The 16,788-nt window shown below is 45.9% G+C and overlaps 1 protein-coding gene and 2 pseudogenes across 4 annotated transcripts; all 3 read left to right on the top strand.

The window, feature by feature from the left end:
* The first annotated feature begins 6,405 nt into the window (after positions 1–6,405).
* On the top strand, positions 6,406–8,042 carry LOC100272593 (uncharacterized). Of its 2 annotated transcripts, XM_008660013.4 has the most exons (2): positions 6,406–6,864; positions 7,094–8,042. In XM_008660013.4, exon 2 carries the CDS (start codon positions 7,266–7,268, stop codon positions 7,719–7,721), a length of 456 nt encoding a protein of 151 aa, XP_008658235.1. In that variant the 5' UTR covers positions 6,406–6,864; positions 7,094–7,265; the 3' UTR covers positions 7,722–8,042. The 2 variants fall into 2 exon arrangements, with proteins under 2 accessions (XP_008658235.1, NP_001140528.1); NM_001147056.1 differs by having other exon boundaries at positions 6,699–7,968.
* A 1,619-nt stretch (positions 8,043–9,661) lies between these two features.
* On the top strand, positions 9,662–12,356 carry LOC103638334 (heat shock 70 kDa protein - vacuolar sorting protein pseudogene; annotated as a pseudogene). The gene is made up of 9 exons (NR_161179.1): positions 9,662–10,041; positions 10,128–10,276; positions 10,556–10,638; positions 10,707–10,802; positions 10,958–11,215; positions 11,516–11,710; positions 11,788–11,903; positions 12,035–12,065; positions 12,168–12,356. The product of NR_161179.1 is annotated as a heat shock 70 kDa protein - vacuolar sorting protein pseudogene (transcript).
* A 596-nt stretch (positions 12,357–12,952) lies between these two features.
* Positions 12,953–16,362, top strand: LOC103638335 (cold-regulated 413 inner membrane protein pseudogene; annotated as a pseudogene). The gene is made up of 6 exons (NR_161180.2): positions 12,953–13,071; positions 13,233–13,744; positions 14,760–14,855; positions 15,003–15,067; positions 15,387–15,456; positions 16,059–16,362. The product of NR_161180.2 is annotated as a cold-regulated 413 inner membrane protein pseudogene (transcript).
* Positions 16,363–16,788: the final 426 nt, after the last annotated feature.

The raw sequence follows: 16,788 nt of genomic DNA, 5'->3' as shown, positions 1-16,788 counted from the left end.
CCCACGCCTAAAACTTGTCATAATCTTGGAATTCCTAGAAGTCTTCCTCCACAGCTTCATCTTCTCCTGAGCAGTGGTTGCAACATGGACAACCTAGGGAAGGGGGGGGGGGTTTGGTGTGTAGAGCAAGGGTGAGTGAACTAGCTTTTATGTGGGGTGTAAGTCAAGTTGTTGCTTTTAGTTAGTCAAATTATTATTACTAGTAGAGAGAGCCAAGTTTTAGTATTAACCCACGTTGTTAACCCAAAAGTACCCTTTCCAAACGGAAAGAATACCACTTACCATTACCATAGTCAATACCAAAACCATCATTCTCATCACCACCTGTAATCCAAACATCTCTGATCAAGTATCTCTAATCAATGGAGCTCCCTTGGCCGCTCATAACCACGAGCACGGCTGATATATCAGTTTTCAAACACTCTACAGAGGTTGCGCACTTTACCCACAAGCCGTGATTCCCTTTCTGTCCGAGATCATGACTCTCCATTGATCACTACCAAGGTGACCCAACAGATAATCACTACGTAGCCTTTATAAAGATTCCTCGGGGCTACACCCATTAGGTTTCCTAAATGCACCGCACTCCTCCCCTAGGGGCAAACCAACCTTGGCAGAGTGAGCCGCATACACCGAGCCCCATTAACGGCACGACGGCTAAGCGAACTACACCCCGGTTCCTCTAATTATTAAGCTAAGGGCGTCCCATTCCACCCTCATGGTTGCATTGTTTTCCTGGGAGGTCATCCAACGAACAGGTCCTTACGGAGAGGCACTCGAGAAACCGCTCGAGTCCCCTTAAATGCCACAAGTATATCATCATAAATAAGAAGGAAAACAACGTATCATAAATAAATCTCATCATGTTCATTGATTAATGTTAAGCACTAGCATAAAGCTAAACCATAATAATCCAACCCAAATAGGTAAGCAAGGACATGGATAACAAAAGCTAGTCAATCCTTAAGTATAAACTGTGTAAATGAGGAAAGTGAATTATAGAATTGTATTGGACATAGATGGGTCAAGGGACACTTGCCTCCACCAACCAGCTGCTGCTTAGGGGCTTCTCCTGCGAGTTCTTCGGACTCCTCAACCAGACCATTATCTATGTGAGCGCAAACATACATCCATCCATTTGAATTAGGAAATAAACAGTACACCATACAAGAGAGCAGATAAGTCAAATATGCATAAAATATGACATACGATTTTGCATTCGCAACTGCTAGAAAGGGAAGAAGGAAGGTCTCGCAGTGGTTAAAGCTATAGTCGAAGCGTATTACGAGTAGGTGTATAATTAATCATTACTTGCACTAATAGAGTTACAACTATTTCCAATTGGTCGACATTAAACAAAGTCAATAATTAACTACATGAGATAACTAATGTGATCAATTTATGAGTAGAGTTCAATTTCATTAATATAAATAACATGATCAACGCACATAAAATACACGGGGGGGGGGGGGTAGATGGGTGGCTAGGGGTAGACGGGCACGCCACGAACGTGGCAGGGCGCTACGCGTCGCGCCGAGAGCATGGCGAGCCGCGCCAAGACACCGTGCGCACCACGCGAGCACGCGCGCTTGCAAGGCCGCGCTGACGCGCCGCGAACGAGTCGCGCACACGCCGGGGCCGAGCCGCGGGGCAGGGGGCTGAGCCACGCAGGGGCACCGCGGCCGCGCTGCGCAGGGGCCACGCCGTGCAGGGGCGCCACGACCGCGCCAGGGTCGCGCTGCGAAGGGGCGCGCGCTAGGGCGGAGGAAGCCGCGCCGGGGCGAGGGGGCCGCGCCGGGGCAGGGGGAAGCCGCGCCGGGGCGAGGGGGGCTGCGCCGGGCGGGGGCACGTGCCGGGGCGGGGTAAGCCGGGCGGGGGCACGCGTCGGGGTGGGGTAAGCCGCGCCGGGCAGGGACGGGGCCGAGCCGCGCGCAGGGGTGCCGAGGCCGGGCCACCGCCCCGGGACGGGCGAGCACGCCGCGACGAGGGGTGCCGAGCCGCGACGAGGCCGGGCGAGACAGGCGCGCCGCGTTGAGAGGGGGGTGAGCCGCGCGAGGACGGGGCCGAGCCGCGCGCCATGGCCGGGCAAGGCGAGCACGCCGCGCCGGGGCCGCCGAGGCCGGGCCACGCCATGGCCGCGCCGGGGAAGGGAAGGAGGGGGGCGAGGGGAAGAGGAGGGAGGGGGCTCACCGCGCGGGGGCGAGGGTGGCACCGGGGCGGGGTTCGGAGCGGCAGTCGGGCGGAGGAGGGAGACAAGCTACGTGAGGGAGACGTGCACGAGGGGGTAGAGGGGGGAGAGAGAGAGGGAGAGGGCAGTTTGGGGAGGGGTGGGACTGACGGGCGGGCCCCACTAGGGGGTGGCAGCGGCGGCGGTTCCGCCCACGCGCGTGGCGCGCGCAGGACACGGGGAGGGGGGTTGCGGCGGTTTGGCCGCTGCGGCGCCATGGCGGCCCAAGGCGGGGGTAGGCCACGCGGGGGGAGGAAAGGAGGAGGGGGAATGGGCTGCGCGGGGCCCACGACGGGAATGGGAGGGGCACCGGCTAGGCCGTGGCTGGAAGCCGGCCCAAAAAAGGGGAGAGATAGAGAAATTCCCCCTTTTTTATTCTTCTCCTAATTTTCCCATTTTAATCTATTTTCAAATGCATGCTTTCACAAATTCATTCAATGAACAAAATAGATGCATGGACCGGCATGGTGCAACAACCAAAAGATTTAACTCTAGCGTTTTACTTACACGAGATCTCGAGCTAAATCTCGCTAGAATATTTGAAGAAGAACAAGGCATAGCGAGAATAAAAAGAAAGAGGAAAGGTAACGCCCGAATTTGGTGAGTGCTGGAGAAAGAAAAATTCAACTCTCAAATTCGGGGCGTTACAGTGACCATAGCCCAGCCTAGGATACGAGCCCAGGTGGCCCATGGCCACATATGGTGGGCCCTAACCTTGGTCAGGCTGGCCACTTGGTAATCCCATGGCTATGGGCAGCCATAAGGGTCTCACCTTGACCTAGCAGGAGTGGGTACCCCATATTTAGGGTACCGACAACAACCATTCTCAAGTGTGGAGAGTTGAGAAACACAGTGTATGTATTAGTTTAGTGAGACCGCTTCATTGTGCTTGCTCTAGGTTATACCTAGGTAATTAGAGTGGGGTAAGACACCCTCAAACCCCTCGATTCCTTCATGCGTTATTCTAATTGTACCGAGTGGGACGAGAGTCTTGCGAGACCACATCAACCGTGTTTGTGGTGTGGCCACCACCATGTACCGGAGGAAATGAGGCCCATAATATTTCAGCTAGAAGCTTGATAGTGAGACCTCGGGGAGCATCTGAGAGAGGACGGAAGTGGAGCACCAGTTGCACGTGGAAAAGCTTCGTGGCTATCTATGGAGTTACCTATCTAGGTGCTTGACCCTCGCATGAGATTCTCTTTGAGTAGAGGCACCAAAAAGGATTAGTAAAAACCTTACATGTTTCTTGATACCTCGATAAACATACTGGGGTATCTACAGGAGTTTGCATCTCTATCTCATTTAAGTTTCCACATTTATAATGCTTCCTTTAGTTGTGTGCTTTACCATTCCTAGGTTAGATTATTGGATAATTGGCAGGGCTAGAACTTAGGTTGTATAACTCCGCTTTGCATTAGAGATAGAAACACTTAGACAAAACCTTAGTAGCACTAGCTTGTTTGGTTATCTGTATAGGTTTTTGTTTAAGGGAGAAAATTTGAGGACTAGATTAGTGCGAGGAATAGAAGTCCTAATGCACCCCTCTCTTAGGCATCCACGAACCTTTCAGGAAAGAGCCAGGGAGGCATGCCAGGCCATGCCAGGGTGGCAACTATGAGAGCATGGAGCAAGAAACCCCTATCATGGAGTTTCCATCTCCTCACATTGCTTCTCATAGCTCAATAAAACTTGACTGAGAGGGTAAACCGCCCTCGCGGTATTATATTAATAGAAGGCCACGACAATGATCCCGATCGAGAAACCCCTAAGCTTTGGCCTGCTATCACTAATGGGTTGGGTCAAGCTGTCCACTCTGCAAAGGCCCACTCAGGCTTGAGGGTGGCGCATAGCCGAGTCATAACCCAATAATGGATGATAAACAATGAGGAGAATTTTTGCGCATAGCCAGAGATCAAACCCGTGATCTGGTGTCAGTTGATGTATGAATATTTCAAACTTTTTCAGGACTTTGGCAATCATTTCATACATCGGAAAACGAAGCCCATTCTGGAAAAAGCTTTTGAACACAACCACTTCATCATTGTTTGGGTCAGGAATGGTTTCACTACCAGCAAATCTGGTCATATCATCCTCTTTCTTACCAATATACCCAAACCTTTTTAGCACATCAAGATCCTTGGGTTTCATAGTGGATTCACCAAATTTAATGTGGCTCGACTTGTTTGGCCGAAGTATGCTGGGATCTTCTTTGTCGCTGCTAGCTTCAGCGTCAGAACCACTCCCCTTTGGAAATGAACTGGCACCGCGAGGGGCTAATGTTGGGGGCCTTCTTCTGAAGGTACTCAAAACACTAACTCTACAACTATTACTCTAGCTTGGCTCACATGTCGCAGGAGCAATGCTGAAGGTCAGCTTCAACTGAAGCCTGCTAACAAACGTGGGCACGAAGACAACAACTTCAAACAAACAATGTGCGTGCAAGATTGACGAAGCTGAGCAAGATTATGAGAAGTCTTCAAAACTTATTCATCAAGACATCAAGAGGAAAAGTAACATTACCCTCAATATATCTAAGAGCTTAAATGTATAGGCTTAATGGCATGATTGTAATTTCGTCGAAGATGTACCCCGTACCTATAATTAGAGGAAGATTGTTCACGCTTTTTGGCTGAGGGTGGAATTCATCGATCTACCTAAGAAGTTATACTTTCTTTACCTTCTTCTTGTAACCTTACAAAGTTTAAGGTATTCATGTAATCTTTATAATAAACATAGAAGGAGGAAATGAAAGTATTATCTGCTAAGTTTGAATCATATGATTTATGTTTAGCTTGTGTTTTATACTACCGTCAATGTTCTTTACAATTCATTTATTCATTTCCCTTCATCTTCATCATTTTACTCTATATTCTCTTTGGGGAGTGACTAAAAAATCTAATTATGTTGCTTTAACTCTTGGTGTACTAAAATCAAATGATTAACAATAGATATCAAATATGATTGTGTACCGTCGCAGACTCGCAGCGCACTATCATTGAATTAGTATTATTAAAATCCCAGATGTGCGCTGGGCTCGCCCGTACCGGGCCCCAAACTGGGCTGCTGCTCACATGTTCTCTCTATGCCGCTTCCTCACGCCAACCGATACTGATTTTTGGTAGTTAAAGGCTTAAAGCTGCCAGGCCCACTAAATGAAACACCAAAATATAGTCCAAGATATTGAAAACACTAGGACCTATCAGTGAACAGGTGATGTCGTTGTTGTATTTTTTTTCCCAAAATAATGTGGATTCTTTACTCTTGCTATAAATGCACTCACTGTCATAAAATGTTTGGTTTAGGTACTGCAAGGACCACGTGCAAATTACAAAATAACCCGTCTGAAAATTTCCCTTATGCGTAGTTCTAATTTTCCAAGCTCTAGCATTTCAAAAAAAAAAAACAAGAGAAAGATTCTAACCCCAATTCCTGTAAGTCAGGACCACTATAGTTTTGGTACACGTAGAGTCAAGGTAACAACTAGTTCAGAATTAGTGGGGTTCCATCATCTAAGTTTATTGATTTTAGACTTGGTGGGATTTTATCTTTTATTTGACATTATGGCACATCAACATATTTGAAATCTTGGCAGTTTAATCATAAAGAGAGTTTTATAGAGATACATCTAGATGAAACATGCTATCACGTACGTTTATCATACAAAAGTTAATACAATACTTTTTGGTAACAAGCGTCATGTCATTCACCATCGAGACTCTGACTGGCCTAGCAGTGTTCGGTTGGTGTCGCTTGTCATGTCTAACCTTAATAAACGGTGACTATCATAAAAGATGTGATGAGTAAAATCAAAGCTATTATGACATTATCTTGACAAATTTTTGAACACGAACCAAACACACCACGCCCCACGTATCTTTTGAACGTTTGAAAGGGACCGCTCTTCGTTTTGCAATATCTCACAACAGCTGGTTACTCTTGTGTCAAACGTGTGCTAAAGAAGTAGTGCAACACCGACGGACCTTGATCACTGGCCCCTGGTTTTGTTGTTCCCTGGCTGCCAGTCTTGGGATCCTCGCTGCACTCCTCCCGTCCCGCCTTTTGATTCCGTCGAGAGCACGAGAAAGTGTTAGTAGTAGTAGTGAGCTTGTCATTATGCTGCAGTAATTTATGCCGATTATAAATTTATAATTATAAACTGGCATCTGTCAGGGGCAGCGCGCAGTGGGGGGAAGTGGAATGCAGGCAACTCACTCGTTTTCAACGGTTGGTAAACAAAGCGCAAAACTGAACAACCGAGTGGCATGGCACCAGCCAGCTCCACGGAAAAGCAACTCCAGCAAGCAAGCAAGCTCCCTCTCTCTCTCTCATCGCGTGGTGTGTACAGTACAGTAGTGCCCTGTGCTCCTGCTGTCCCGCAGCCGCAGTGCTGGAGCTCAAGCACCAAGGCATCCAGCCGGCGCCCACAGGACACTGCTAGCCCCATTCAAGAATCTTCCAGCTTTCCCAAACAGAACCAACCTTCGGCCATGGCTTCTTCTTGATCTGTGGTGCGCGTGGGTCTCCGTCTCCCCTACCGGTGTCGCAATCTGCAGTATTTTTTCCCCTTCGGTGCTAGGGAAAAGAGAGAGAAAATCTCACATCTTTTGACTGCAGACATACTAGTTTGATGCAAGGTCAGTTTTTCTCTGTCCTCCATCTATTTTCTCTAGTCTGCTGGTGACATTTCTGGATTATATAGGCGCATTCTGATACGAGATTAGGTATATATATATATATATATCTCTGGATATATATGTGTTTCTTGAGATTGTTGACGCGGATCTAACTAGAACTCCAATCTCGAATATTCAACAATGTCCCAATCTGGGTTTTACATTAGGTTCTTGGTTTTTTCTATCGCAGCTTTGTAGATTGTCTTGGCTGCACTGTCCTAGAGCAAGTTTCTGTCACAAGTGAGATATTTCTGCGGGTTCCAAAAAGGAAGCAACGACGAATTGAACCATCTGCAGCTTCTTCCGTTGCATTGCCTCGTACTGCATACATCTGCAGCTTCTTCCGTTGAATTGAGCCAACAATGGGTAGGGGGAGAGGCAGAGGGAGGAAACAGCTCACCAACGGCAGGACTCACGCGGACAAGAGGAGCAGCGGCGAGGAGGTCGCCGCGCCTGCAAGGAAGAGGAGGGGGCGGCCCCAGAAGCGTGTAGCCGCTGAGAAGACCATTGAGGCAGAGATGAAAAAACTGGTGGAGGAGGCCGATGATGGCGACGAGGACTACGTGGTGGGAGCAGGGGATGGTGGTGCCAAGCCGAAGGGCTCCAGAACAGAGCATGCTTCCGCAGGAGCCGGTGGCACTGGCAACAAGAGGAACAGGGTGCACAATGAAGAAGAGGGCTCTAGTCTCCTTGACATGGACGAGAACAGCTCCAGCACTCGGTCCAGCAATGACGAGTCCACCAGATCCAATGGCTTCCGCCAGTCTGGAAGCCGCCGGAAGAGCACCCCACGGCGAGCGGCGGAGGCAGGGCTATAGTCAGAAGTTGGAGTTGGAATGCAGCAGATTCTTTGGTATCGTTTAGGCAGATGCTCTTCAGTTTTGTCGCACATTCATATTTTTAGTTGCAATGTTCAATTTTTTGTCGTCTTGGTGTTTGCTAGGCCTACATCTACATGAGTGTAAAAACATATATATAATACTGATTGCAAGCCATCTGAATTTTGTGCTTATGTTAATGAAGAAAATGTAAGAACAAACCACGAAGGGTGTGACTGGTTTGCTGAATATCTCTTGGATGGGAGATGACGGTCGGCGTTTGGTTCGCAGACGAGGTGAATACAGATAAAAATATTTTCATGCTGAATATCTGTGTCAAAAAGAATCGATCAGCGAGCTCATGCATATTTTTCTAATATTTATCATTAGTAAATAATTTAGTACTATTGGTGTGCTATATTATTGCTTAGATATTATGCTATCAAGATTAACTTTGATAAGTGCTAATATAATAATTAACAGATATTTTATTTGCAAATTACGATACTTATAATGTTTATTAATATATTTTACTTGTAATTAGTGATCGTTCGTGACATGATTAGTGTTAGATATAATTATTTAGTGTATACTTAATTATTATTTAAACAATATAAATACATTTAGTTAAATATTCTTGTCTAAACCGAAAAATAGGTTGTTCCACCTGTTCTATCTAGACAAACAAAATAAACATCCATAAATAACCTAATGTCACCTCTTCTTGTCCTCAAAGGCTCAAACCAAATCTATACTACTTATTAAGACTCTAAGGGGTAGGCTGCCTCATTCCTGGTTCTGCCATTCCCATTCCTGTTTCTACCGTTCTCATTCCCATTCCCGGTTCTTTCTCCACCCCGATGCCCCTTCCCCTCCCCCGTGTGATCCCCTCTCCAGATCGATGTCTGCCCCGGCCGTAACCCCCGCGGCTCACCGCAAAACCGCCGCGAGATCTTGGAGCTCGGCCTCTGACGATGACTACGACTACCTCGCCAACCTCCGCGAGCTCTGTCCCCCTCCCTCTCCTCCACCGGCGGCGGGGGATCCTCGGTCATGTTCCTCCCGAGGCGCCGGCCCACGCGCTTCGGCCTCCGCGTGGTCATCAAGGTCCTGCCATCGCCTCGCCTCCTCCTTGCCGCCGTGCGGTTGAGCGCCGACGACGTTCGGGCTCCGGCGGTTCCTGCAGGAGCAGCCGGCATTCCGCCCCGCCGTGCCGCCCGACTGCTTCATGCCCCTGGCCGACCGGATCCGGGACCTCGGGGTCGGCATCGCGTTCCTGCGGATCAACCTCGACGGCCTCGTGCCGCCCGCGCCGGCGCTGGCGCCGGCCAAGCGGGAGCCGGATGCGGCGCTGTCCGCGGCGAGCCTCACGGTGGAGGAGGCGCGCAAGATGCTGCGAGCCACGCAGATGGAGGCAGCGCACGCGCGGATTCGGGAGTCCGGCGTCGGCGCCGTGCCGTACGCGCGACTTCCTGCGCCTCTGCTGCGACGCCGCCGGCCCGGACGCGGGCCGCTCCGTCGCGCGCGCGCTCGACGAGTCCGGATCCTCTCCCTCCTCCACCTTGGCTTCGCGCGCGTCGCCACCCCCCCATCCCCTCACGAGCCGCCCCACCATCTCGGTCCTCGTCGGCGATATCCTCTCCCTCCTCCACCTCGGCTTCGCGCCGCCGCCGGCTCTTGCTCTCGCCTCCCTCCATTCCCCTAAAACGCACAACAGAGTCCAGATTGCAGTTCATTCGGCCCATTCGGTCGTCACATCAGCCCCGCGCCACGCCACCAGCCGCCTCACGACAGGACCCAGATGCCAAAGAAGATGGGCGTGAACTCTAAGGCAGAGGCGGTCTGCGAGCGCCGCTCCACCGTGGAGGTCGACTGGCGCGACCGCCGAGAGCGCGTCGTGGAGGAGCAGTACTGGGCCGCCTCCCCGCCTTCCTTGCTGTTGTATGCATAGATTTCTCCTCTTCCACTACCGACCCGAGCCATCCCATCCGCCCCGCATCCTTGCATCGGACCTCATAAGTTTGAACCAACAATCAGCTGCGGGGCCACCACCTCCTGAGGTCATACTCCTACGCTGTAGCCTGGGTAGTGGTCTCAACATCCACGGGATTGTCACAGTTGATTCAACTATGGTAAGTTGCCAGGCTAGGCAATCATTCAACCTCTTTTTTTACTTCACATCACAGTTTCATCTCTTACCTCTTCATTTTCAGGTGCCTGAAATTAGCAACTCAGCTGTGGAGCTCAATGGGGTTCTCCTAAATCATGCTTTAGTTACATTTCGTGAGCTACTTCTAAAATGCGCTCAGCACTACTCATGGTATGGTACATCTTTCCCATTTATTACATTGTCATCTGGTGAATCTTGATATCCCAAACTAATGATAACATTCAAGTAATCAATAGGTATGTATTAAGGGCAATTTATGTAACAAAGGGAAGCAAATTGCTTCCTCCATCTTTTGCCTCAATTTTTTATGACTCTGCTTCATCTGTTCTTGATGTCTTCTTCGACCCTTCTGATGGATCGCTCAACGTCCCTGGCCTTACCATAGGTAAACAATAAATATATGTTCAAATATTTGTAGGAATACTCCATGGTTATTGACTGTTAGGAAAAATACTCCATTGGAGCTCTGGTCTTGTAGTTTGGAAGATGTTCACTATGATAATTGTACAATAGTTATTAGTGTGTTCATTGATGTTGTGTTATTTGAACTACTGTAGTATTATGGCTATGGATGATCGGTTATCAGGTTGCATCTAAAAATAGGGACTTCTTTTCTCTGTTATAGATTTGAACTGTTTGTTTTACTTATTTCTGGATTATGCAGGCATGTTTAAATTTATAAGCAAGAACATGAAGTCGGGTGGTTTTTCTGGAACAAAACGGTACCTTGGTGATCTCGGGAAAACTGTGAGCTTCCGAAACATACCATCAATGTTTTCTTCCAACGGGTCAATATAATGTTGGGTCTTCTGTAGGTTAAAACTGCAAGTTCGAACGCTCTCTTTGCTGCTGTCACAGAAATTTCAGATAGTGTTGTTAGAGGAGCGGAAACAAATGGTTTGAATGGCATGGTATTACTCCTGTTTTAATTGATGAGTTCATGCCACTTTTCCTTTTTTTGGTTTCCTTATTTTAAACATACACGTGCAGTTAGACTAGGTGTAGGTGAAATGACTTCCTCTTTGCATTAAAACATTATGAAGCATTTTCCCCTTTTTGTATATAGGTTACTGGTTTCCCAACACTGTTTTTTTGCTATTTTTGCATGCAGATGCTCGAGGAGGATGTGGCAGTTCCAGTCTCATCTGCTAATGAAGCTCCAAAGGATACTACAAAGATGGACACAGATGATGCACCAAGTGATCCTGTCTCTGGAACTGATGTGAATGTGCATGAGCCTGATACTACTGAGGCTGCTCCTGCAGCTGAAAATGGAGCAGAAAATCCCGAGGAAAAATCTGTTCCAATGGAAACTGATGCAAAGGTGTGATATATTCTTCACAAATTTTGGAAAAATCATATTTTGTTTGCAGCATGCTGATGGATTTGATGATTTTTAGATTGTTGCGACCTTCCATAATGGGGGTTTTCTGTTTATTCTGACTGCTTGTCGTATCTTGAGATGGCATAGCAGGCGGGCTATCATTCTTGTTGTGATCATGTGTTAGAAATTTACGGATTAGTTTCATGCAAGTTATATACTTGCTCTCTTGTTAGGTTCATGAATGCTTTGGATGAGAAGTTAGTAATTTGTTGATTTGCTTCTTATATATATTTTATTTAGGTTGAGCCATCAGAAAGGAAAGTTAAGAGAACTTCTGTTCCGGTCCATGCATTGGTCTATGGTGCCTTGGCTGTAGCTGACCTGCAGAAGGCTGTAGAGAAAGAGTATGAGATGGCTCTTCAGGACAGAGTAATGGAAGAAACCAAAGAGAAGAAAAATGTTGTGGAAGCTTATGTCTATGACATGCGTAACAAGGTATGTGGAGATGCATGCCTTGATGGTTTTCCTTGTGAATATAAACAGTATCTAATGTTCTTTTTTATTGTATTTAGCTCTACGATAGATACAACGATTTTGTGACACCTGAGGAGAAGGAAGGGTTGATTGGAAAGCTTCGGGAGGTTGAAGATTGGCTGTATGAAGATGGTGAGGATGAGACAAAGGGAGTCTATGGGGCTGTTTGGTTGGTGGCTAAATATGCCACACTTTGCCTAAGGTTAGTCGTTCGAATTGAAAAACTAACCTTAGGCAGAAAAGTTAGGCAAAGTGTGGCAAGTTAGGCACCAAACCAAACATGCCCTATATTTCTAAACTGGAAGATCTTAAGAAGGTATTTCTATATGCACTGAATTACAGCATTGCTTGGTCAACGCCCGCGGAGACTTCTTGCATGCTTGTGAATTTAGATGACACAAGTTTTCTTCAATTGCAGATTGGTGACCCAATTGAGGCACGGTACAAGGAGTCAACAGAAAGGGGTTCCTCTGTAGATCAACTGGTCTACTGCATCAACAGTTTCAGAGAGGCTGCTTTGTCCAGTGACCAAAAGTTTGGCCATATCGACATATCTGAGAAACAGAAGGTAGGGCAGAGTGCCATTTAGTAATCTTCAGTTTCAGTAGCGCTAGACTGTTCCTTGTTATGGTCGTCATGCCCTGTGATTTATTGCCAAGCATGTGTTGTAGAAGAGGTAAATCTCTACTACTTATTAAGTTAGTAATCTCTACTACTTATTAAGTTAGTAAGGGGTAGGCTGCCCATTCTCTGTTCTGCCATTCCCTACCATTCACGTATGTAGAGATGCTATGATTAGGCTCAGAGTGAAAATAAGGTTTCAGAATTAGTTATTTTCAATCTCAAAGGTTAAGATAACTCAAAACATACCTGATGATTATAGAAATGAAGAACTCGTACAACAAACCAACTAGCATCTATATTATAAAAAAAATATTTCCTGTTTTAGTTGTTGATATTTATTATGCCTCATAAATATTAAATTTATTTTTATAGATATTTGATAAGTTTGATGTCATCATAATATCGTATTCTCTGAAGTGTGTGCCATTCAAATTGAGTATTGTTGTTTGAGACCTTTGGTACGTATTTATTTTATAAAAATGAGAGCAAAATTGTGTACCTGATGTTATATGCAGCTATGTTTAATATAGTCCTAATATCTTCAACTCGGCAACATGGCTATGATCAAGGTCTGGCACATGGTCAGCTCCTTCAAGGTCCTATACAATATAGTCCTGACAACATTGAAATATTAAATGTCAAGCAACCTATTTAATGCAGGTTTTATGGGCTAAGTGAGATAAGGAAGAATGATGAAGGTAAGTTCTCTTTGTAACGAGTTCAATCAGTGCATTCACAATTGAGCCAAGTTTGTCCAGTTAGCCTTCTTATCTGCTTGTTGTGCACTACAATCTGTTCTGTTCTGTGAACTCGATGTTATCTGGTCATCTGATGCTACCTATCCTGATTATTTTGGAAGTGCATAGGAGTTTTTCTCTCGAGTTTGGTATGGAGCCATGGATAGAGAATTCTCAAATAATTTTGAGCCATGGATAGAGAATTCTCCGAGACGCTAGACACGCCACCGCATCGTCTGCGCCGCGAGATCGAGAATGTCCATCTCTATGCGGCTCGCGATCCCTGCTCCTGCCGTCACCGACGCCGCGCCGACACGGCTGAGGGTGCGAGTGGCAGCGACGGGGAACGACGGCTCTCTCCCCGTCGCGCGCGCCGCCGTGCAGGCGGAGACGGGCGCGCTCAGGTGAGGCTGAGGCCGAGGGCGCGACGGCTGTGCGTTCTCGGCGAAACTAAACCTGCAACTTTCATGGGACCATTGATCAGACGCGCATTTCTGCAGGGGATGCGCCTCGCTGCCATCGAAGCCGCTGGGAGCGGCCCAGCCGTGCCGGAGCAGGGGGGCGCCGTCGTGTGTCACTCGTCGGCGCACCTCAGCGTGCGCACCATCCAGTGGATCTCCGCCGGAACCATCGCGTGAGTGCCTCACCTGCCTCCTATCCTGACACCCAAAACGTCCAAACCAAAAGTCCCTTTCTGTCCACTCCGCTCTCTCTCTTTTTTTAGGCATCGTGTGACTGTGATGGGCACGAGCTATCTTACACGTTCAGAAAATATGATTTATTGTTATTTTGCCTTCTTATTAAGGATCCTGAGCTATTTGCCTTCTTATTAGTCGAGTTTGGCATGTTGGTAGCTGTATACGCCTGTCAGATGTGTAATGTTGTGACATGTGGTCTCATTATTCATGTTGCAAGGGTAGTACATCAGGCGCTATATTTTTTTGCTGATGAATCTCAGGTGCTACATTGGCATATGCCGTCACCACTCTGGCAGTAGCTAGCACTTCCAACTCGTAGTGCTCAAACCAGTGAAAAACAAATGTCAACCTAATTAGGCCTTGTTCGATTATTCCTACGCCACGCCACATGGATTGGATGAGATTGGAAAAAATAGTAGAGATTTTGACTTGCTATAGATTTAAATCCACCAAATCCTCTTCAATCCACATGGATTGAGATGAAACCGCACGCCCTTATGGTATTCATTTCCCACATGGAAAGATACGAGTCCAATGTCTTCAAACATAATTTCATTTGGTCTTCCAAGTATTGTTTGTCCTCTTGGGGTGACCACTTAGCATGTGTGTATTTACCTCATGCTTGTGATCTTCCAAATATTAGACCTGCTCATACTGTGAAGAGGATGAACTAACATGTAAAAAGTGGAATTAATCATGATTCAGATCTTTGATGAGCTATCATATAGATATAGTTGGTCATGCGATTCATGCTGCCTTTCCCTAGCATGACACTGGACAGTCTTTTGAAAAGAAGGGAATCGCCACATACACTTCGAAATGTAACTTCTTCCTAACCATTTTAGGACTTCCAGGGAACACCTGGGATTATGGAACATATTCACTGCAAATAACAGCATAACTCTGCAGATTCTTATTTGAACAATGTTAACTATTCTTTATCTTTTGCAGAGTGCTATTAGTTGCTAAAGGCACTGCCATACACAAATCTTTCCTTGTGCCATTTTTTGCTCTTCAGACACCTTGCTGCATAATCTCATGGATCAAGTAAGATACTTCTACTTATGGAAAGAATTATTCGATGCATGTGTTTCTTATCTTCCTTTATCTAGAATACAATATATATGCTTCTTATTTTTGGTGAAAGTACTATACTGTTCCTAATTATAATATGTTACCAACAACCATATCTAGGGGTGACTATGGTCAGTGGACTGCTTTTCTTTCTCTGTTGGTGCGTCTATTCTTCTTCATTCCAGGTAGAGTAGCAAACATGGTTCATATAAGAGTACTTTTTAGATTCATTCTGTCTGCTAATAACCAAATGTGTACTTGTTTTTTGAGATAACTGAATACTATGTTTTTCGAAGGAACATAGTAGACTATGTGCCCAACCTGAACAAATTTTATTACTTCTTTGAAATCATTCATTTGTATGATTCAAGAAAAAAGGAAAATGGAGATTATAAAGTATCTATCGTAATCGTATGATAGCAAACTTGAAGGCAGTTCACCTCTTTGTAGCATCGGTTCTGAACCGATCTATGTTTAGGTCTACCCAGTTGTTTATTATTGTAGGTGAACTGGAGCTTCCACTGTCAACAATGCTGCTTGTGAGTGTTGCTCCTTACCAATTCATGGATCTGAGGTATGGAAGATTTTAACATTGGCCCTGATGCATATCATGATGAAGTTTTGTTTACACAACTTTTTATTAACTAACGTAAAGCCGGTTGTTTAGACTACTGCTGCTATAGAGACAAACATTGTAGAAGCAGTACAAGACGGTATGGATTAATGCCAAACGAACAGACTAAATACAAGAACATTTTGGTTAACGAAGTAGTAACCATTTTTTCATTGTAGTACTGAATTGTGTTATTGTGAATAGCAGGAAGCACTTATGTCTATATATCTGATCAATAATTGATATAGCACCAATCCACTTTTTTTTAAGTTGACACCCTGATCAGAAGCCATACAACATACCTTGAACCCACATTTTCTTCGATAAGGACTTTTAACCTACATGCCACTGAGACAATTTTTGGGGGGTGGGGTGGGGACACCCCGAGACTTGTAGTGGTAGCATACTTTGAAGTATTATCATGTTGACTTTCATATTCTCAAGTTCCCTTATGAAAACTGGTTGATTTTTCCCGGAAAAAATGCTTATTTTCATGAACTGAAAAATCATTGTTTTTTTGCTCATGTATACTGAATCCTCTGATTTCCAAATTGTGGTTACAGGGGAACTCAAGGTGGTGTCGTAATGTCACTGGTCATAGCTGCGTATCTCGCCTTCCAGCACTTCACTAGGGTGGGCGGCCCAGGCAAAGCCTTCGAGCAAGGATCCATTGTTGCGACCTTGGCCATCATTTGCATCATGATTGTGCCCTTGATGTTGCTATTCTGATTTGCAATGAGTTGGAATGAATTTGCTTCTCATTATGTGCATATATAAGGACAAATAAATTTAACCTTGTAATACAGCATTCGAGTTCTCTTTCCCAAAACGTATGCACTGATATATCCTTCCCTGTTAGTGCTCTTCGGTGGTTATTGAGTTCTCTCAGCGTGTTAATTCTCTTGTTGGTTTCTTGCATGGACTAATTTGGAAGCCACAAAACCACCGTAGGGAATTGATAGGGAATTGGAGGGCCTAAAATCTCATTCTTATTTAATTTTGAATAAGAAGAAAATTTTAGCCTCTACAATCCACTCCGGTTTTCTCATTCCATTAATGACTTCCGGTTTCATTCCCCTGTGTCCATTTCAAGATTCATGTGGACTTGACAATCAATTCTATGTTTTTGGCTCGAGGGCACTTTGCAATCGATGACCCTCAGTTGCATAAACAACTCCAGATGATGTAATCTTGCTATCGGAGGGTCTTTTATTTGTATACCGTTTCGTTGCCTCAAAACCTTTGTGTCCACCATAGCAAGCCAAAATGCCCACATCTGAAGTTCTGGACTCC

This window comes from Zea mays, chromosome 9 (assembly GCF_902167145.1).
Source record: "Zea mays cultivar B73 chromosome 9, Zm-B73-REFERENCE-NAM-5.0, whole genome shotgun sequence".
NCBI lineage: Eukaryota > Viridiplantae > Streptophyta > Magnoliopsida > Poales > Poaceae > Zea > Zea mays.
Note: the sequence above shows the minus strand (reverse complement) of the source record. Positions and strands in the feature narration are given on the sequence as shown.